The 23,084-nt window shown below is 50.1% G+C and overlaps 1 protein-coding gene and 1 pseudogene across 1 annotated transcript in view; one reads left to right on the top strand and one right to left on the bottom strand.

The window, feature by feature from the left end:
• Positions 1-23,084, top strand: part of IA-2 (tyrosine phosphatase IA-2) — a 700,681-nt gene that overhangs the window by 160,360 nt on the left and 517,237 nt on the right. Inside the window, exons 3-4 of the mRNA XM_075682014.1 lie at positions 6,230-6,477; positions 13,243-13,301. Of these exons, the coding sequence (XP_075538129.1) occupies positions 6,230-6,477; positions 13,243-13,301 (307 nt within the window). The remainder of the gene's footprint in view (positions 1-6,229; positions 6,478-13,242; positions 13,302-23,084) is intronic.
• Positions 20,349-20,530, bottom strand: LOC142573452 (U2 spliceosomal RNA; annotated as a pseudogene).

The following is a 23,084-nucleotide window of genomic DNA, read 5'->3' on the forward strand; positions in this document are numbered from 1 at the left end:
GCGAACAATGCATGCGCGCAGACAGGTGCACAGGCGGACTATAAACGGGTCACTCAAGCGGGGTCATTCCGAGAACTGCGTTTGTGCCCGTATAACACTTTTTGAGCCAGCTATGCATGTGGCTACGATTCGAGCATTTTCGACTCAAGAGAATGGTCTCGAGACCAGCCGGCTGTAATTTGCCCGGAGAGAGAGGCGCAGGACGTCGTAGCACGGACAGATACACAACAGGTGCTCGATGGTTTCTCCGTATTTACAGTGGTAGCACGCCGGACTATCGGGTATTCGAATAGGGTGGGAGTATACAAGGGATAGTTAACGCCTTTCCCAAACATACGTGGTGCACCAATGTTGCTACGCGCAGGAAATGCTAGGGGGCACCAGTAGCCGTAGCCAGAGGTGCAGCTCATTCAGCCGGCAAACTGAACACACTCGGAGAACTCCAGAGAAATTGTGTCATTTTTTTTTTCGAGATATTCAATATGCTTATGGAAATGTAGCCCAATGCTCATACACTGCTTATATACATTTTGTCGACTACGATAGCTTGCAATAATCGCCAATAGATTGTGCATAATTCAAAGGGACGCTCTTCTGCAGTCATTATGAGCAGCTGTATAAAATTTTTCGTTAAGGATATGTCCGTGTCTATAGAATGGACTATATAGAGCGCGCTCGTCGGACAGACAGGGAACGAGGCTTCGTCGTTCATCCCGCGTGGAGCTAATTAATAAATCCACGCCTCCGGAAACGCCGGCGCCCGACAGCGGCCGAACGCGTTCCCGAACGCTGTTTGGCCCCGCCGGCCAGGCTTCTCCGGTCGGAGCTCGTCCGAGGCAGCGCCGGCGAGGCAGCGCGCGGCTTGGACGTCACAGAGGGTATAGTGGAGACGTCGGGGGAAAGGAGGGTTCGATGCATCAGGGCGGATTAAGCCTCGCGTGGTTCCATTGTTAGTCGAGCGCGGTAATTAAGCCCGCACACTGGCCGGCGCTGCAGGATTCGCGAGAAATTTCTACGATTCGCAAAACCCCCGCTTCGTGCCAGCTCTCCCCTCTTCTCTCGCTGTCGCCGCGCGGCTTAAGGGGCGAGGTGCAAGGGCGCCGTTGCGACCTCCGCGCTGAACCGTATTCCCCTGCTGCAGTGTGTGCGCAGGTATCTGCAGCCCGACACACTGCTACGCTCGCTGCCGGCACTCGGCGCCACTTAGTTACGTGCATGCATACAAAACATCTTGCTAACGAATACTTTGGACGCCTGCGCACGCTCTGTGGAGTTTTTAGCCACTCGCACTTGAAGCCTTGCAAGGGTCTACTTAACCGGCGCGCTATGAATTGGCATTGTGGAATTCGGTAAAAAATGCCACCGTAATGTATGCGCAAGGCAGGAAACACTTTGTAGCGACTTGAAGAAAACCCTCATGTGGCCACGGTTTATTGACGCGCGTCTAGTGAGTTCACTCTCGGATAAATTGGCTTCGACTTCCACAGCAGTGCGCGCAACTATGGGGAGCGAAGAAGTGCCGAATATTCTGGCCAGACACCCGATGACCTCCCTGCTTTGTGCCGTGGGCTTCTTCGACGGTCTCTGGGACACCGTCTCTATCCAGGCTCTGCCTAATTGGAGCGCATGCTACGAGAGTATAAGCCGGCTGGTTCTGCGTCGGCCGCTGAGGCACCCAGCTTTGTAACCGAACACTGGTTTTGTGTGCCCAGCGTTGGCGTCGCGGGCATTTGAAGCAAGGATCTGCAGTAGCGTGACGTAATTGCGCTGCAACGCGAGGAGGAAGGCGGCCGCACTTGTGCGGGTGGTTCTCTCGCAGACAAAGGGAAGCACGGCAACTGTTGCCACAATGCTTCCACTTGGTCGCGGAGCCGCTCACGGTGGGTGCGGCCACGCTAACAGTTACACAGTGACGCGTGCATGGCATACGTTCTGGAGCCTGTAATCGTACGTAGTTTTGTACAATGTGCTCAGACGCATCGCTCACCTATTACCGGTTGTCCGGCAGAAAAAAGGAAAGAATCCAATAAGTGTTGATAGCGGGCCAACGGTTTTTTGAATGTTCGTGCCAATGGAGATTTATTACCATGATTCTTGATTGTATCACAAAAGTATCGTATTCGAGACAGTGTTCGCAGAAAGGGGCAAATCTACTGCTCTGGTCGGCGCTTATTCGTCCCTCCAAATGCTACAGCAGCTTGTACTCGTGTTCTCTTTGTTTGTTTCTTTTTTTTTGCGAGCGGATTTATATTTCTAAGCGTAAGGGTTAGGTGGGAAGCATATGTTTACTCCTTGTAATTAATCAAGGAGTAAACGTATGCTTCCCACCTAACCTTTACACTTAGAAATATAAATCACGTTTTCTTCGGATGGTTTGAAAACACCACAGCAGTGTGGTGTTTTCAATCGATTGGGTCCCAATCCAATCCAATGGCAGTAACAACACGACGCTCAACAAGCTCACAGCCATGACTGAGAACATGATCAGACTTACCAACAGAGTCTCGAATAGGCGTGGAGGTTTAAAGGAATACAACTTCCTCAGGTTGTTCCACGCCTTCCTCATGAGTCATATAGTTTATGTGGCAGCCATGCACAACTGGTATAACTCCGGGAAGAAACGATTAGACACGCTCATCAGAAAAAGTATAATAAAGTACTAGGCATTCCGTTACGGGCGAGCACGGATCTCCTTATGCAACTAGGAGTGCACAACACATTGGACGAGATAATCGAAGCCCAGGAGTCAGCCCAACTGGCCCATCTATCCTGTACCCCGGCTGAAAAGAAGATCCTGGCGGTTCTTGGGATCAACCCTATCCTCATGGAAGAGCGGAAATATGAAATTTCAGAAGATCAAAGGAACAACATACGAGTTGCACCGTTTCCCCGTAATGTTAATCCTCAACACAACGTAGGCAGACACAGGGCAAGAGCCCTCGCCCTCCTCAAGCGTACCAAGGACGATCCCTACCCGGCATGTTTTGTCGACGCAGCCCAATATGGACAGTCGTCTAACTTCGCCATTGCCCTCGTTGATCACAACGGACAGATAGTGAATGCAGCTTCCCTGAAGTGCTCAACACCAACCAGAGCGGAGCAGGTCGCAGCTGCTATATATAGCACTCATAAACAACAGCAGATCGCAAATCTTCACTGATTCGAGATCGGCGGTCAGGGCTTTTGCTTCAGGATCCGTCGCTGAGGAGGCTCACAAGATTCTCAAGAACAAGATCATCTTTACGCACACCATCACGTGGTTTCCGGCTCACCTCGACCCCCAGTTTGACTCGTTTCCCAATCTCAATGACATCGCCCACTCCCAAGCGCGCGCACTAACCCACCGCGTGGGAGCAGGATCGAGCTCAGACTCCGGGGTTCTCGAGTTTCGGGACACTCTCACTACTTTCAGCGAAATTACTACGCGCTACCACCTGGGTAGGAGGACTTATCCTTCCCCTCGCAGCAAACTGGCTAGACCTCTGGCGTCCACTTTACGCATGCTAAGTGCTATCCAAACCTGGCCCTTTTCCACACGATCTCTCCAGAGGCTTTTAGCTCTACTTGCCCCGACTGTGGGGTTGTTAGCAATCTCGCACACATGCTCTGGCGATGCCCCTCGTTACAGGGACCCAATCGCATCAGAGAAGAAGAATGAAACTCTGCCATCCAGAGCTCAGAACTTTCACGTCAAACCTGGGCTGTCTAGAGAGCCCACGATGCGGCGGTTAGGCTCGGCCTACCAGTCCCCACGTGGGAGCGACCCGCAGCTCTGCCCTAGGGCAAAGCTTCTCAGGACCTTGTAATTAAAGTTCTTTGTCTGTCTGTCTGTAATTAATCAAAGTACTTTCATATTAATCTGATAAGCTTAAAGCGCGAACGAAGTCGAGACGAAAAGAAACACAGACAAGCGCTTACTTCCAAGTGAGTTTAGTGCATGACGACGAAACGCCAATGCATATCGTCGGACACATTTTAGAAAAATATCTCGAAGCTGGTGCAGTCCTGCCAAATCGTTCCAATGAATGTACCACCGAACTCATTGGCTATAATTTGCAGATATGAACATCTGCTGTAATGTAACTAGTTAGAAAGAGTAATTACCGTAAATATGTTAATTTTGTAAATAATTTGATTTCTCGTAGAAATAACGGCCGCTTCATTGAGTAATTTAGATCAAAGGTTATAATTGTGCTCTCCACCACACGACAGTTTTAAACATTTGACACCCTATAAAAAATGACAACCATTCCACTCTGTGAAGATGGAATGGCAGCGAAAGCTGGCGACAAAGCTCTCAAACGAAAAGTAAAGTGCTTTCGCTGCCATTCGTTCAGCGTCGCGGGAACATTCTTCGTCTGCGGTCGTTTCGCGCCAGCGCCATTTACACTCTTGTTGCGGTTCCCTCCGGTGCTCCTCGTACGCATGTTGTTCTTCGGGTGAACGAACTATACGTGTCCGCCTCATCGATAACGCAACTGTTTTTACCGCCGATACCTCTCCTGCTTATATACTGCGATAACCTTGACGTCACGCTATTCTTCATGGTGAGCGTTCTAATATGTTCCGCATTTTGACATCTGCACCACCGCACTATACACCCGTACGTGATCACACACAAAGCAAACAATGAAACCCATTATGTACGGGTTTGTAAGAAATCGCTAAGTCCGTTTTTGTCGTCGGTTGCCAAAAAAACTGCTCAAGGTTAGTCATGCACAACTTTCGCTGTAAAAATAAAAGAAACAGCCGATATATTAAAACTATTCCCAGTGAACCTCTTCTGAGTCTGCAGCGAATGCTCTCCATCTACTTAGAACATGTCCTTGTTCGAAGACGGTCCTCGCAATTTCACTCAGTTTCTGCATGAAATGGGCCTCCAAGCTCACATTTACTTTCATTCCGATATTATACCGCTTGTCAACTAAGGTTGAATAAAAAAAAATATCCGAGGACACCTAAGCACTTCTTACGAGTATACTCGCGGACAACATTCTCTGGCAATGAATTGAAAGCTACGGGCGCGTGGCTGCTGCACATGTGTTACGGCGCCAAGTAGTCCGCCAGCGCTTGACAGGTAGCTCGGAACAGACGCTGAATAGACGCAGCTTCAAATGCGACGGTTTCGCGTTTGCCCGGACGAGGAAGGGAAAAGCCGCAAAATAAGTAAACCTTTACATTTAGTGGTGTGTTTTATCTTATTTAAATGTTGCTAATTAAGCGTTTATGTTTTATCTTCCCGAGCTTAAACTAACGTGGATGAAAACACGGGACTCTTTTCAGAAGCGCTCTCACTTGTGCGCGCTTTGCCTCCGTAGCTTTTCCTTCGTTGCCACAGAAAGTTAGCGCCTTTCCTTTCTTTAGATCACTGACATCCACGGAAAGTTGTCCGCGGGTACAGTGAATGCGAAAGCAATAATGCCCGATCGAACGATAGCGAGCGATCGTTCGAGTTATAGAACTCCTCGCGGGCAAGCGAGCGCATTGAGACGCTTGGCGCGTTTTGGTTTGGCCCTATACCGAGGCGCAGTTAGAACCCAGGCGAGAGCTTGCGCGACCGAGGAACGCGCGGATAACACAGGCTTCCGAGAGCGGTAGCTGAGAACCCAGGCGAGAGCTTGCGCGACCGAGAACGCGCGGATAACACAGGCTTCCGAGGGCGGTAGCTGAGAACCCAGGCGAGAGCTTGCGCGACAGAGGGACGCGCGGATAACACAGGCTTCCGAGAGCGGTAGCTGACGTATCGTGGCGGCGATGCCTTCTCCCCTCACACAATATCGCGGCAGCAGGAGGGCTATTCGGTATCTACATAGCGGACATGTCCATTTCATCCCCTGCTGAAATGTTGATTGGCTCAAGGCGCCTGTCTCTTTCTGACACGTGACCCAGCCCAGCCAATGAAAACTTCAGCAGCGGACGGGAAGGACACGTCCACTAAGTGGACATCTACAGAATACCACCCCAGGTGTACCCTTTTTCCCGCTCTGCTCTGTCGAGGCACGAGCCAGCAAGTGCGAGCCAGCGTCACGAGCCCACGAGCGAGCTGGTGACGTGGCGTCGCAGCTAATCGGAAGTTTCGCTGCAACATACGCCGCCAGCATTCTCGCTCAATGGGCTATTTGACGCTTTCGCATCAGAAAAAAAAAATAGAAAAAACAGGGTAAGGTTAGCGGCCCTTAAAACTTGAGACAATGGGCGCTTGGACATTCGTATTTCTCGCTCTGTGCAGACGGTCTGTTCGGCCACTGCGAAAGCGTGTCCCGTCTGGGCGCGGCCGACCTGTGGCGCCCCGAGCTGGATGCGAGCGGCGCCAAGCTTCTGGAGTCCGAGCTGGAGCGCCTCTGGGAGCAGGGCTACCGGTGGCACCACGTGTACAGCCAGTGCGTGGTGCGCTCGGCCCTCTCCGCCATTCGCCACGGACGACTGTACGACCCGGGTTTCTGCGCACGGACGCTGCGCAGCACGCTGCCCATCGTGGTGAGTTGGCCGTTTGGATGCTTGTAATTTAGTGGAGCGAAGAAGTAAGAATGAAAAAGAAAACGCGTTATTATTCTCGAATGGTGCATTAGAATGGGAATTACACCCACTTGCACGAGTTTAGAAATATAACGATGTTTTTCCTTGTTTGCTTCAATTAAATATAACGCAAATTTATATTTTCCTTATATCAGAAGTGACGTACTACTTCCAACCTTTCTAGATGAAACCCATTAATCACTAAGTCTAGCAACCCGGTGCACTAGAACCCTGATATAGCAAACCCTGCAACAAAAAAAAAAAAAAGAGAGAAAATCATATGGCCTGTATCCTCAGGCGATATGTTATAGTAGATGATTCTGTGTCATCATATATTTTGATTTTAGGGGTACAGTCATGGATGAACGACAGCTGCATCGGGATAATTGACTCGCTACAGCTGGACTGGACAATTGTGTTCGAAGGAGGTTTTAGTAATAATTAATTTAAATTTCACCGTGCGATGTAGCCATCTTTTGAAAGGAAGGACCAACCAACCCACCTTCCAACGATTAGCCAAAATCTTCTATATCTACAGCCTATTAGAAGTCGTTCTACATACACCCGCGTTTTCGTAGCGTGGGAATGTAGCCACGCACTCGGTCGCAGCCAAATGCTTAGAATAACTATCTCACCCCAGCATGGGTACTGTGACTGAGTTCGCTGTCTCTTTGCGAGTGCCCGCAGTGCAGTGTGCAGTGACAATGGCTTTCCGTCGTGCTGCACCAGTTGGACGACCATGCAGCGTCTGTCGGAAGAAAGAATTTTGCAACATCGACGCGACTTAACATGACATCACAAGGCCGTGCAAGCGCTACTGTGATTCTTGAGATCGACCGCGGCCTGTGTGAACGCCTGCGATTGAAACGCCTTTTGTGTTACCTGTTCCTGTTAACTCTCTCTCTCTCTCTGCTCTCTTTCCAACTCCTATAGACCTTTTCATCGGGCGAGGAGGAAAGGGCGTGCGGCGAGCCTTTCCTCCTGTCTGGCTTGGGCGATCCTGCGCGGTGCTGCTTGAAAGTATTGCTGTCGCGTGCTGCGGAAAGATTTCCAGATGTTCTAGATCGTACTCTGAAATTTACGCAATGCCCCTTCATATAAGATCGTCACGGAAGACTTTCTATGCATCTTACCGATGCATAGTACGCGGAAATATCTCTTGGGGGCGCAAACATGTGACGTGCATTATCAGCATTATCAGCCGCGGTGTGTGTATGTGTTGTGAACCATTTTGCGTATATCGGTTTTAATTCAACGAAGAGAACCGGCGTCTCTGTGTTACCAGCATGAAATGGTAAATCTGCTCACTATCTGATCGCTTGGCATAGGGACTAAAAACATAAAACATAAGAGCGCATGCTCGAGTACGGCCAACCTATAGCAACTACGAAATATCTAAGCGGCAGGCGCTATCAAATATTTGTGATACACGGTATCGTTCTCACGCATTTCAAGTCTAGTAGGCCTGAAATCACTATACATCTACGCTAGCCTTCCTGCATGAGGCCGATGGCGCTGCTCAACACAGCGATTACTACGGTTGGTGAACCGGTATGATACGTATATAAGCTATGTGATTCGGCATTGCCTTTTTGTCCTGTAAAGCCATAATATATGAGAGGGATCGCATCAAAGAATGCGATGGCTATTTTTGAGAACAAAATTTTCGTAATACGTCTGAGTGCTTAATAGAGAACGGAACGAACACAACCGAAAAAAATATTTCGTTTATCATCCTCTTTCTCGAAAAAGAAAGAGAAAACAGGCTAACGCCGCAATACGAGCTCGCATACTCACGTCGCACAAGGTTTATAGAACCCGCCGTGGTTGCTCAGTGGCTATGGTGTTGGGCTGCTGAGCACGAGGTCGCGGGATCGAATCCCGGCCACGGCAGCCGCATTTCGGTGGGGGCGAAATGCGAAAACACCCGTGTGCTTCGATTTAGGTGCACGTTAAAGAACCCCGGGTGGTCAAAATTTCCGGAGTCCTCCACTACGGCGTGCCTCATAATCAGAAAGTGGTTTTGGCACGTAAAACCCCAAATATTATTAAGGTTTCTAGATCTATAAACATTGATGCCACATGCTTGGACCATGCGCTATATAGAACAAAGATATCTGTAATCCATAACCTACCACTGCTTAGGACGGTCGCGCAGTTTGTAAACGGTCGCTTTGCTGGACTAGTTCACACGGTAAGGTATGCCGTTTTTACTAACAAAAACTATTTTATTCATCGGTGGAAACCTCATCCACCGAACCAAGTCGTAACGCAATGTAATCTGCAGCTAACAGTTTGAACGCGTGTCAAAGTATAACAGCACAGCTGCTATCGTAGCAGAAGGGTACCCACACTGTTACGATCGTCGCGTATGTTTCATTGCTCCTAAACTGCAGCTCGGAACTAGAGAATAATACTGCAATAAGGTCTCATTAGTAAATAGAACATTCAGAAATGCAGAATTGATCTCCGAGGCTGATTGTAGGCTCAAACATTCGCACACACACCGCGCTGCGTGCTCCGTCCGCCTCAACGCCAGCAGAAACTTCGGCCATGCCGACTTAAACCACTTGAGCACGTCTCACAGAGCCGTTTACCACCTAGAAGACGCACGTCATACTAAATGGACCGCACGAGCGCGAAAAGAAACGCCAGAAACTAGGGTGGTCTCGCAGTCCTTGTCCTTCGTGCTGTACGTTATTTTTTGCCAGAAACTACCGACGAGCATATACCTGCCAAGCAAAACGGAGCGCTCGCCCAAGCCAGCATGCCGACTGCCCACTGCGTAGCAAAATGGTGGCGCCCATGAAAAAACAGTCTATATCACTCACCCCAGTACAGGGTAGCGAACCGGAAACTCGTCTCTGGTTAACCTCCTTGCCTGTCCTCTCTCTCCCTCTCTTTCTTTCTCTTTGTCTTTCTCGCTCACTCTCTCCCCGAGTTCACCATTTAGGAGACGAGCACTCTGCCATAGAGGTAATACCGCAATTCGCGAAGCAGCACAGAAATATATGTTGGTAGCTGTAACATCGCAATGAATCTCCGCAGCGTGAAGCATGACGCGATGCTCCAAATACGAGTATCTCGGAGGCTCGTACGCGCTTGGGTTTGAGGCGCGCCGGTCTTGCGCTATACGTCTCAGCGACGTCCTGAGCCGTGCTCCCGCATGGGTTGCAGAAAATAGTGCTAGCCTTTCCTCCTTCCCCACAAGAACCACTTCTCTCAGCGACGTTAGGCGCGATAGTGGTGTTACACTCGGGGAATCTCGTTTACTCATGAGGAGGCTAAGCATAAAGAGGCTCAAACTGCAGCTCGCTTTTGTTGGCGTAGTTTATGTGACATCTTTTTTTTTATTTTATTAATATATTAGCTGTAAGCGGATGCACGATGAGGGATATATGAAAACAAACGGTTGTTCGCAGTTTTTGAATTAGAGATAACTTTTGTTAGTACGTCTTTGAAGTGCCGCACTGGCGATTATTTGGCTGTATGTGTAAGCTAAAGACGTCTTACTTATGGCAGTGTAGTGGTGTGCGTATACTAATTTCTGAGACCGGATTGGATACGACTCGAGATGTGCAAGAAACGAAGCAAACTGAGTATCTAATGCTGTTCAAATGGTTTTTGAATAATGAGAAAAAAAATTAGTTTTCACAATTAATACGCAACGACGTGCACATCATAGAATTCACAACGTTAGCAGGTCTTTGCCGTTACATTGTACGTTATTAAGCGTAGTTTATTAAAAGTACAAATGGAGCATCAGGAATAAATACGCAGTTTGATAGCATGCAGAGGGATCTTCGGAGAGGGATCTTCGGAGAGGGATCTTTGGAGAGGGTGAATGATCGCAAAGAGCGCCTTATCCCTCCATGAAACCTTTCTCTCTCTTCCAGTGATGTAGCCACCTACATGGCGCGGGTTCTGATGTTCTATGCCTATACTTATACGCTATGGCCGCGAGGTTGAGAAATTAATTCTACTTTTGCTCCAATTTTATACATGACTGCGCATAGTTAACGCTTTGAATTATTTGGAAAACTACTCGAGCAATACTGGCATTTACGAATAGTGACTATACCCGCCGTGGTTGCTCAGTGGCTATGGTGTTGGGCTGCTGCGCACGAGGTCGCGGGATCGAATCCCGGCCACGGCGGCCGCATTTCGATGGGGGCGAAATGCGAAAACACCCGTGTGCTTAGATTTAGGTGCACGTTAAAGAACCCCAGGTGGTCAAAATTTCCGGAGTCCTCCACTACGGCGTGCCTCATAATCAGAAAGTGGTTTTGGCACGTAAAACCCCAAATATTAAAAAAAAAATAGTGACTATTTGATTCGAAGACCAGATCAAAGCGGACACTTTGAATTCGCTATTTGAAAGTTCCGAACATTCGCTTTCTCTTTTTATCCCCCTAATCCTACCCCTTGTGCAGGGTAGCCAACCTGAACTAACTCTAGTTTAGCTCCGTGCCTTTATATGCATCCTTTCTCTCTCTGTCTTTCTTGAACATTCGCTCAACCCTACAAAAGTGCATTAAAATGTTAATGAATAACTTCATAGAATAAGAAAAAGAAAGGAGAAGCAGGGAATAGGAGGATAGGAACATTGAAGGAGAGGTGGGAAGGGAAGACGCGGTGAATGCATGCAAGCGCGCTGACGGCGCCACGCAGTCAAAGACGTTCGTGCAGGCCATGTCGCACTCGAGGAGGATAAAAGCGCCCGCACAAGACCGGCGAGCGATATGGACCTCGTTGCACTATAGCCACGGAAAGCGGCCGATCATCCAGTCCTCTCAAATGCATTGAAGAGCGACTGTCCTTTCAAATCAAATCTGGCTTAATATTATGCGCAGTATGCCTCGCACTGTTAGGAGCGGCATTGGTTCGAGTAAACATTTGCAGATGTGCGCGAGCAATCTCATTTCGAGACACAAAAAGAAAACGTTCTCACTTTTTTTTTATTGTTGTGTTAATGAAGGAGAGGTTGACTCCTTTAATGGCTCCGACAACCCCTCTTCCCAGGGCAAGGAAAACTAAAAGCACGAGAACATTGAGACGGGTAAATATAACAGGAAACGTTTATCAGCCACACTTCTTGTCCCAGTCGTCGTCGTTTGTGCAGGTGGCGGTTCTTTGGTGGTGAAGCAGAGAGACTATTTCTCCCGTTTCCTGTCTAAGAGGAGCGATTCCAGTAGGACCACCATTTAATGTGCATAAGCACTGGCCACTTCTCATCCATCCCCAGTACTTTCACTCGCCTTGCTTATTCCCCAGTGCAGAGCAGCAGACTAGAGCGCACTGACTCAGCTCGACCTCTCTGTCTTTCCTATCAATAAAATCTCCCTGTGCCTGGCACATTTTATACTGTTTTTCTCACCGTTTTCCCCTTCCCACGTGTATGGTAGCCAACCGCGCGCAGCCTTGCTTAACCTCCCTACCTCATATTCTTTGTCTCTCCCCCTCTCTTACCACGACGCTGATTTATGGATAAGCAGCAGAGCCAATCGTTCGGACGAGCTCTGAAAAGGCAAAGCGCAGTATTAACGCGATACCGTTAAGAGCTCCGTGTTGCAGAAAATGCGATGTCGGCATCGGCGTCGGCGGAGTTGTCCGTGAGCGAAAATTTCCGTATATATTTAGGTATATGTATATGCCACGCCTTGCTATATGACATGCGGTTAATGTGGTTATTGCTACACCATTATATCCCTAAAGTTCCTCACACGCTCTCTTACATTCTTGACAAAGTTATTCCTCAGAATTTTGACAATGACAACCCAAAAACAAATGTCATGATACAAAACACCGACAGCGCATGCCTTATATGTTAAATCTTGTCAGACTTAAATATTAAATGTGGGAAACAATAAAATAAACCTGAAAAATTTGTAATTTCTCTGCCGCGGCTGTGTACTACCTACGTGATCGGCCCACGCAAGAGGCCCCACTTCTACCAGAAAGGTCACCTTCAGGCATAGTGTTCGCCGCGCGCGTTTCCCGGTAAACATTACGCTTACATAAGCTTCAGTTGCCCGGAAGCGTAAGAAACAGTCGGGGAGGCTTTGAATGCTATCCCGTTCCACTTTTAGAGGCGAAGCTTAAGCGTCTTCCAAGCTTTTTTTGTCCAAATGCCGTATTCCTTACTGCGCCATCGGTGGCGTGTCGTCCTTTGACTCCCATTCTATGGCTCCAGAAGTCATAACAGGGCAATGCAATTTGTATTTCTAAAATGTTCTGGGTACGCAATTTGGCATTACAACTACGGACAGCGGCGCACAACAAAGTAACTAGATATGTGGATTCATAACAGCTGTCGCCTGAACCGTTTGCTGATCGTAGTAAAAAGACCATAGTTTTCCGTATTTTGCTCAAGAGCGCAATCTGGATTATCTCGAACGATCACGTTGGGTACGGGTGCTTTCACATTCGCGAAGTTTCGCGTGTCTCGGCATCGGATGCGTCGGTGTCTAGCGCCGCCACCGCACTTCGAACAGAGTCGAGTATGCCGCCGTGCCACAGCGCCAGGAACGCTGACGCTCCAGTCACGCGAAAACCCGCGAAAATGATCGTAACATTGAAAGACATCGTTCTGGAACACGAATGCTGGTTGCTCACTGGAACTATATCGGGAGAGGCCAAATGGGGCACCCATTGCCGCAAGGAAATGCAAATGTGCACGATATCTTGGATATTGCAATAAACCTGTTGATGTTTCATCTCTTTCAGTCGGACGAAATAGCAATGGAGCTCGAGCACCTGAGCCCAGATGACTTGGCGTTCATCAAGTGAGTACTATTGGTCGTTTCAGTTACTGTTTGTAGTTGGGGGTTTGACGGATGGCGTAGAATTATTATTCTGGTTTTTCTTTCTTTTTGTACAATGAAGCTGATTATGGATATAGGCTTCCGTGCATTTTTCGTGTGCGTGTGCGAAAACCGTGGACCGATCCTGAATATAGTGCAATACCGGGTTGACCCGCGGCGGAGGTGAATGAATGAATGAATGAATGAATGAATGAATGAATGAATGAATGAATGAATGAATGGTTTATTTCATCATCAGTTCAAGCATACATATCCAGTGGTACAGCGGGAAGGGGTGGCGAAAAGGCAACTGAATGCCTGATGTTTGGATCGCACCGCTGGCGCGAGTTGTTGTGGTCGCACCGCTGGTGCGATCGGTTGGGAACTCGGCGCTGACGCCCGTGGTTGTACCTGGGTCGCAAGCCCCAAGGGTAGCGTTGGCCTGGCGGCCTGGGGTACAACTGGAAGCATCCGAAGGTCCCGGCAAAGCATGAGTCGACTGGTAACAACAAAACAACTTGTTTATTTTAACATCGCAAAGAGTTGGCGGTCAGGTTGACCGAAGTAGAGAGACGGGAGAGCACTTTACTCAACAGAAGAAATCGGAGCCCTCCTTTTGGCGTCCGGGGGCAGCTGTTTTTATACTCTCGCAGTTGAGGGCAAGAAGGAACCCCTCAATAGACGAGCACGTGATTGTACAATGGGCTAAGGTGACGCACACTGTCGTAGCGCCGCCGGTCGGGCACAAAGACTGGGAGGAGAAGGTAACTTCGGCTCTCGTAGCGCCTCTGGTCGGGCACAATGACTGGAAGGAGAAGGTAACCTCGGCTCTCGTAGCGCCTCTGGTCGGGCACAATGACACATACACTCACACACGCACATGAAGACACGTGGCATCGGAACATGCCTGGAAACGACTGGAAACGATTGGCGGGGAGCGTAGCGGCGACGCCGAACGGGCCAAAATGTCTGCCGCTTTGTTGCAATCGCGCCGGCTAAACCGCGCGTCGTAGGCGAAACGTAACAGACCGCCCCGCCGGGGGAAGGAGATCCCGATGGACAGGGGACTGCATCCGCTGTCCGGAGGGATGTCGCTCGATGATGCTCATAACCGAAGTCGGGCGTCCCTCGACGTTTCTTGAGCGCAGCGCACAGAGAAGGCCTCGTTCTCTCGTTCAGGTTCGCACAGGACACTGCAAAGTGACTTCGGGAGAGTTCACATTCTTGTTCTCGTTCCCGGCAAGCGTTAGAACTACGCTGAAACTCAACCGCTCAGTCAGCAAGCACGGCACAACCCTCACTAAGCCCTGCCAGGCTCTTTCCCCTTTTTATACCACTGCCTAGTTCCTTACAGTAGTCTAGCATCACTCAGAACGCGTCCACAAATTGGAAAATTGCACTAGAAAGCATATCATCACTTTGCAACACTAAACAAAAGCAATATGTTAAACAATCCTGCCTCAGGAAGAAAAACATCAGTAACAAACAATTTTGAGGCTGATTCCTACGTTAGGGGCTTCGACTTAAGCCATCGGCGTTACCGTTGAGACTCCCCTTTTTGTAACGCACCTCAAAGGAATATTGTTGCAAAGCGTGGCTCCAGCGCAGGAGGCGGCCATTTTTGGGAGAGATGGTTTGCAGCCATTGGAGAGGGCAGTGATCCGTCTCAATGATAAACCTCGAGCCGGCTAGATAGCATGACAATTTCTGAACGGCCCACACGAGACATGCACACTCTTTCTCGGTGGCGCTATACGCCTGCTCACGACTGGTCAGCTTACGACTAGCATACAGGACGGGGTGTTCTACTTCTCCCTTTTCCCGTTGGCACAGTACAACGCCCATGCCTCGCTCACTAGCATCGCACTGAACAACGAACCCTTTTGTATAGTCTGGCGATCGTAGCACAGGCTGGCTTGTTAGGGCACTCTTTAGGGCGCTAAAAGCTCTTTCCTTTGTCTCGTCCCAGACGACTGTTTGAGGCTCTGACTTTCTTAGAGCATCCGTCAGGGGAGCCGCGATATCAGAGTACCTAGGGATGTACCTCTGATAGTAGCCGGCGACACCTAAGAACGACCGAATATCGGTCTTCGTGCGCGGTTGCGGAAAGTCTCGCACAGCGGCCACTTTTATTTCAGAGGGGCGGCGACGACCCTGACCAATCACGTGACCGAGGTAGACAACCTCGGCCTGTGCTAACTGGCACTTAGGAGCCTTTACTGTCAAGCCCGCTTCGCGCAGGCGGGTTAGCACTGCCCGCAAGTGTGCCATATGCTCAGACCAGGATGCGGAGAATATCGCTACGTCGTCTAGATACGGTAAAGCGAATTCTTGCTGTCCCCGCAACACTTTATCCATGAGGCTTGAAAAACAGTATGGCGCGTTCTTCAAACCAAAACTCAATACTTTAGGACGGAATGTTCCCATTGGTGAAATGAACGCCGCATACCTACTAGCCTCTTCTGTAAGTGGAACCTGCGAATAACCCCTGACAAGATCTAGGGTGGAAATAAACTGAGCGCTACTAACTTTCTCAAGGCGCTCCTCGATGTTAGGGATCGGATAAATTTGATCCTTAGTGATGGAATTAAGCCTGCGGTAGTCGACGCAAGGACGAGGTTCCTTGCCCGGTACCTCAACTAAAATCAAAGGGGAGGTATAATCACTCTCACCTGCCTCAATAACACCGAGCTGTAGCATTTTCTTTACCTCAGCCTCCATAATATCGTTCTGGCGGGGTGACACCCGATACGCCTTGGATCGTACTGGCTCTGGGGAGGTAAGTTCTATATCATGAGTAAGTACAGAAGTCCTACCAGGCCTCTCAGAGAACAGACCTTGAAACTCTTGTAAGAGCTGGTGTAGTTCGGTTTTCTGCTCAGGCGACAGCGGTGCTTTACTGATAAGGTCACTAATGACTTGACCGGTGTCTTCCCTGTTCGTCACTGAGCCTAGTCCCGGAAGCTCGACCGGAAGCTCTTCAGGAACGTTTACCATCATGCACACCACTGCTTCCCTTTGTCTATAAGGTTTGAGCAGATTACAGTGGTAAACTTGCTGTGCTTTCCGCTTTCCTGGCAGACTTACCACGTAGTTAACGTCCGACAGTTTCTGAACAATTCGTGCTGGGCCCTCCCACTGCACGTCTAGTTTGTTGTTTAGCGATGTGCGCAATATCATGACCTCATCGCCCACCTCAAAACGACGGGCCCTGGCGGTCCGATCATAATAAACCTTGGCCCTCTGCTGGGCCTTTGTCATTGCTTCACCTGACAACTCCTGTGCCCTTCTTAAGCGTTCGAGGAGCTTAAGCACGTACTCCACCACGACTGGGTCGTCGCCCCTGCCTTCCCATGATTCTCGAAGCATGCGAAGCGGAGACCGAAGCGAGCGACCGTACACCAGCTCAGCTGGCGAAAACCCCGTAGCTGCATGCGGCGCGGTTCTTAATGCAAACATCACCCCAGGCAGACACAGCTCCCAGTCAGTTTGATGTTCAAAACACAAGGCTCTCAACACGCGCTTCATGACGGAGTGGAGCTTCTCAACGGAATTCGACTGTGGGTGGTACACTGAGCTGTGTAGCAGCTTTACCCCACACCTTTCGAGAAAAGTTGTCGTCAAAGCGCTAGTAAACACTGTGCCCTGATCTGATTGGATTTCCGCAGGAAAACCAACTCGCGCAAATATGGACAGTAGTACATTAACTATCTCAACTGAGCTGAGTTCTTTAAGCGGCACTGCTTCAGGGAACTTTGTCGCTGGGCAGATCACAGTCAAAATGTGTCTGTACCCCGTGGCTGTTACCGGCAGAGGTCCCACTGTATCAATAACGAGCCGTCTAAAAGGCTCCGTAATGATAGGTACCAATTTCAACGGCGCCCTCGATTTGTCCCCTGGTTTGCCCACCCGCTGACAGGTGTCACATGACCTCACGAAGTGGTCTGCGTCCCGAAAACACCCTGGCCAATAGTACTCTTGCAAGAGACGGTCCTTAGTTTTCTTAACTCCTAGGTGTCCGGACCACGAACCCCCATGCGTCAAGCGCAACAGATCCTGACGATAGCATTGAGGCACGATCAGCTGATCGAACTCCACTCCTCTGCGGTCTAGATACTTCCGGTACAGGACTCCACCTCGTTCCACAAAACGCGCATTTTTCCTGGCGATACCTTCCTTGACATTGCAGCGTATGTTTTCTAGGCTACCATCCTTCTTTTGCTCGGCTATCAAAGCCGACCGGCTGACTTTTAGCAACCTATCAAGTCCGTCTGACGTAGGCGCGATGAGCAAATCAGTAGATAGCTCTTCTAACTTTCCCGTGTCGGGCGTTTCCTCTCCAGTATCTGGCGCCTTCAACGCTACAGGCTCAATTTTATTCAGTTCGGGCGTGCTCTGAATATCGGCTTGCTGCGCCTCTGACCCTTTTTCGTTGTTTGATAACATCGGCCCCGCAACTACCGCCTTTGCAGCGAGCTCCCGAACCTTCGACCTGGTTAAGGCCTGAACACTAGCTTCACCAAACAAAAGCCCCTTCTCGCGCAGGAGGTGATCGGACCTGTTTGAAAATAGGTACGGGTACTGAGGTGGCAGCATAGATGACACTGCGGCCTCCGTCTCAAGCGCTCCGAAAGGTCCTTCAATAAGCACTTTTGCTACCGGCAGACACACGCTATGAGCTTCCACGGCTTGCTTGATCCATGCGCACTCGCCCGTGAACATATGGGGTTCTACGTAAGAGGGGTGAACTACATCCATTGTAGCTGCGGAATCGCGAAGCACTCGGCACTCTTTCCCGTTCACGAGGAGGTCTCGCATGTAAGGCTCGAGAAGCTTCATGTTCTCGTCAGTGCTGCCTATTGAAAAAAACACAACTTTTGGTGTTGTTTCCGGACACTGCGCCGAAAAGTGACCCGGCTTCTGGCACGTATAACAAACGCGCGCTCGCCTCATCTCGAACCGCTTTCTGCGTTTGGCTGCCGCCGTCTCTTTACGTTTGGTCGGACTGCTTTCACTCGCATCCTCACTACGCGTGTCCCCCTTTAATCTCATGGGCGTGAACCTCGGCCTCTCAAACTTCGAGCCAAATTCACCCTTTTGACCGTCCTTAGCTCCGCGAGCCCGACGCGTCACAAACTCCTCGGCTAGCTCAGCGGCTTTAGCCACCGTACAAACGTCTGGCCCATCCAAGACCCAGTATCGCACGTTCTCCGGTAACCGACTATAAAACTGTTCTAGCCCGAAGCACTGCAGAACTTTATCGTGGTCACCAAACGCTTTCTCTTCTTTGAGCCACTCCTGCATGTTTGACATAAGCCTATACGCAAACTCTGTGTATGACTCACTTTTGCCTTTCTCATTTTCCCGAAACTTCCGACGGAACGCCTCCGCAGACAGCCGGTACTTTTTTAGAAGACTCGATTTCACTGTGTCGAAATCCTCTGCCTCCTCTCTATCCAAGCGAGCGACTACGTCGGCCGCCTCGCCGGGTAACAAAGTGAGCAAGCGCTGTGGCCACGTTTCCCGAGAGAACCCCTGCTTCTCGCACGTTCGCTCAAAGTTAACCAGGAACAAACCAATGTCCTCTCCAAGCTTAAACGGCCGCATCAGGTCAGTCATTTTGAACAATACGCGTTCTCCTGCACCGTGTGCCTGACTTCCATTACGAGCGCGTTCTATCTCTATCTCGAGACGCTTCATTTCCAAAGCGTGTTGACGGTCGCGCTCTTCTTTTTCTTTCTCTTTTTGTTCTTTAAGTTCGCGCTCCTGTCTTTTTGCAGTCTCCCTCTCTTCAATGGTCTCAAGGCATTCCGACAGCTCGTCATCCTCAGCCTCTAACTCAAGAATAGCCCTTAGCAGTTCTGGTTTTCTGAGTTTGTCCGAGACATTCAGACCCAACTCTTTTGCAAGCTCCAGCAATTTCGGTTTGCGCAACGACTTCAAATCCATGGCTGCTCTGAATGCTGCTTTCTTTACTGCTTACTATTGTCTTGCCGCAAACTAACCCGGCAGCAACGACAACCACAATTACCAGCTCTGTTTCTAACACTAGCAAAAGCCTGGCAAAGCTCAGAAGAAGAAAGTCCCGCACTCACCAAACCTCGCAGCCAAGAGTTCAGCGCAGTCGTTCCGCTGCAGGCAACCAGTCATCACACAGGGCTCGTTGCACTGCTCCCGGATCGTCGTTGAGCTGCTCAGCATACAGTCAACTGCATCTCTTCGCTGCTGGCCTCCGTTGTCGCGATCTCACCGCTGGCAGACAGTTGTTTGGATCGCACCGCTGGCGCGAGTTGTTGTGGTCGCACCGCTGGTGCGATCGGTTGGGAACTCGGAGCTGACGCCCGTGGTTGTACCTGGGTCGCAAGCCCCAAGGGTAGCGTTGGCCTGGCGGCCTGGGGTACAACTGGAAGCATCCGAAGGTCCCGGCAAAGCATGAGTCGACTGGTAACAACAAAACAACTTGTTTATTTTAACATCGCAAAGAGTTGGCGGTCAGGTTGACCGAAGTAGAGAGACGGGAGAGCACTTTACTCAACAGAAGAAATCGGAGCCCTCCTTTTGGCGTCCGGGGGCAGCTGTTTTTATACTCTCGCAGTTGAGGGCAAGAAGGAACCCCTCAATAGACGAGCACGTGATTGTACAATGGGCTAAGGTGACGCACACTGTCGTAGCGCCGCCGGTCGGGCACAAAGACTGGGAGGAGAAGGTAACTTCGGCTCTCGTAGCGCCTCTGGTCGGGCACAATGACTGGAAGGAGAAGGTAACCTCGGCTCTCGTAGCGCCTCTGGTCGGGCACAATGACACATACACTCACACACGCACATGAAGACACGTGGCATCGGAACATGCCTGGAAACGACTGGAAACGCCTGGAAACGCCTGGAAACGATTGGCGGGGAGCGTAGCGGCGACGCCGAACGGGCCAAAATGTCTGCCGCTTTGTTGCAATCGCGCCGGCTAAACCGCGCGTCGTAGGCGAAACGTAGCAGTGACAATGCGCCAATCCCCGCCCAGACCACGATATTGTACAGCACTCAGCGTGTCACTCTGTAATACATCGATGTAGCAGACTGTAGCAGTCACCTGAAGCAGACTTCAAGCACTCCGCCAACTTGCGAAAATAAGTTCGATATCTTGGGTCTAAATATAACCCGTATCAGACATTAGGCTGATAAGAACAGATGCTACACATTTACCAGCGTCGGCCGTGTCTACGTTCGCCCCGCCCTCTGCTTGTCGGCGTTCTAAGCGCTTGGGTATCTACTTTCCTTTCCTTACGCTCTCCCATGGTGGCGGCCCTGTCGAAACATCATGCGTGTCTAGTTTCCTCCGGCTCCTCGAAGAGGTGGTCCCGTCGTCCACGCCAATGCATATAAAAATCACGGTAAATAAGCTCGTACTTTTGTTCAAAATTCTGCGCCACCTCTGCAACGTATACTAAACAGATTCGCTGATCTTCCACCTTCACATAGTGAACTGGCTTACGATTTTTCTTATCACCATGTGCTGAGAGAAAACAGTGCGACATTCATGCACACGCAATGGAGAACTTTATCTTTGCGTCATACATAATACCCTAGGCTGGCTTCGCATTCGCGCCTCTCCGTGAAGTTGCGTAACGTGACGTAGTAGACGTGACGCGGGATCAAAGTTTTAGTATCATCGTGTACAGCGTTTGAGCAAATAAATTTGAAACGTTCGGCATAGCCGACACTCGACCAACGTTAATGCTGTCGCGCCATCTGGTAGGTAGAAATCAAAACAGTTATGCGCTTCGGTGGCGGCTTAGGCATAACAGCGGAAAAGCAAATCTGAATAACGACGACATTGATCTGATCTGAATAATGTTGACAAAATGTCGAGTATACTTAGTCCGCAGAGCGAAGTGAGCCAGCTTTCTTGTTTTCATGACAGAGAGCGAGCGTGGAAGAAGAACACCGTCAACGAGGGCGACATGGGCGCTGCCATGCTGTTGCGCAATCACAGTATCCGGCAGTAGCCACCGCTAACGCCGCGGTAGAGGACGCGCATGCGCAACGGGCATCCCCCAGCAACGCACCGCTGTGTGGAGTATTACGAATCATGCAAACCTATAGGACTACCGAATTTAGGAAGGTTGTCACTCATCGGATTGCTTTAGGGATATTTCTTTTAGAAGTTTTCGTACTACAATGCGTACTATATTCCAATAGTACTATAATTCCTTAGTGCATCAGACGCAGCGTTTAGTGTTGCTTCACTAAATGCGAAGTTCGCCCTCTAACCATCCATTTACGTGTCGTGTCCCCCCGTGCTTGCCTTTCTTTCTTTTTCTCTTTTTTGTTGCGGCGCTTATAAAGCATTAGCGCGCGCTGCCATCATTCCTTGTCGAAATATGTTTTTCCTAACACTTGACCTTTGTGGGCTGTATGCCGCTCTTAATTTTTTTTACTCTAACGTAAGATTGAAAGCGGAAGGAGGCGAGCAAAATGCCATTTGCGTAAACTTCGGTCCCTCTGACGAGGGAATGGCCTACGCAAAAGTGACCACAGCTGTCTGTCAGACGCCGCCATAAAAAACATAAGCATGAAAAAGAGACAAAAAAAAAAGGGGGAAAGAAAACTCGAAGAGAGCGAGATGAGCAGAAAAAAAAGTGCCGAAAGATCAGAAAAGTAGCTTGCGCCCTGGTATACGATTTCGCCTGCCTCCGGACGCGCCTAAACAAACGTTGTCCCTTTAATCTCGCGAATTCCTGGGAGCCGAATTAGATGCCACGCCGGGGCCTCGTCTTCTTGTCCCGTTCCACCCGTGCAACAGCCTCACTCTCCACCTTTCCTCCTCCTCCTCCTGCGTGCTGCCGTCAGTGTCCATGTCGTAAGCCCTCGGCAATTTCTCTCCCCTTCCTTCGCCACCTCCTTGTCTCATTTCCTAACCTCCTTTCTCTCTTCGTCTTCTTTTCGGCTAGTTTCCACGCACTGTTCCGTTGTGCGTCGTTTGTTTCTCTTATTGACGGCTCCGCGCGGCAGCCCGATCCTGGGCAGTTCGGGCGCCGACGTCACCGATCCTTTCCTTCCCTCCTTCCTTGTGTGGTGGCATCGACGCTGCATTCGGCGACTGCTGCTGACCGACCGGCCAACACTGCGCTCGCTGGGCCTCTGCCACGGGCGACGCGCAGATCGGTCTCAGCGGCGGCAACATCAGCCCATCCCTTCCCTTTCCCCAGCAGGCGCGTCTCCGGCGGCGAAAAGGCAATTTTCCCGCAGGATACCCGAGCCCGCTCGGGGGCGTATCCGTTTCCTCGCTTCGACTGCTCCGCACTAGCTTCAGGCCCCAACTCGCTCCTCCGTTCTGCTGTAGTTCTACTTTTTGCCTTTGCAGCCATACTTTTTTCGCACTTGTTTATTGTCGAGACGCTCTCCCGCTTGTCCATTTTACCCCCCTCTCTCTCTTGCCCGTCACATTGTATGTATGCGCCTGCTTTCTCTATGTAATGCCTTTTCTCGACAGATTTGCTAGAGAGTAGAGAATGTACAAAGTGCTTCTGTCTTTCCGGTCGTAGCAGCGCCAATCTTCGCCCGTCGCTCTACTTGACTTTTTTTTTTCGCTTGTGTATTCCTCTCTGTTTCGTCGTGTAGTGCGCCAACAAAGAAATGTCACGCAGTGAACATGACAGGTGTGGCAAGCCGTCGTCAGTAGTGTGACGCTGCGCTACAGAACAACAAACGGTGTGCGCTGCCAGCGTCCCGTCCTGTTGGCGCTCTAGGCACAATGCCGCATGACCGTGTG

This window comes from Dermacentor variabilis, chromosome 2, assembly GCF_050947875.1.
Source record: "Dermacentor variabilis isolate Ectoservices chromosome 2, ASM5094787v1, whole genome shotgun sequence".
NCBI lineage: Eukaryota > Metazoa > Arthropoda > Arachnida > Ixodida > Ixodidae > Dermacentor > Dermacentor variabilis.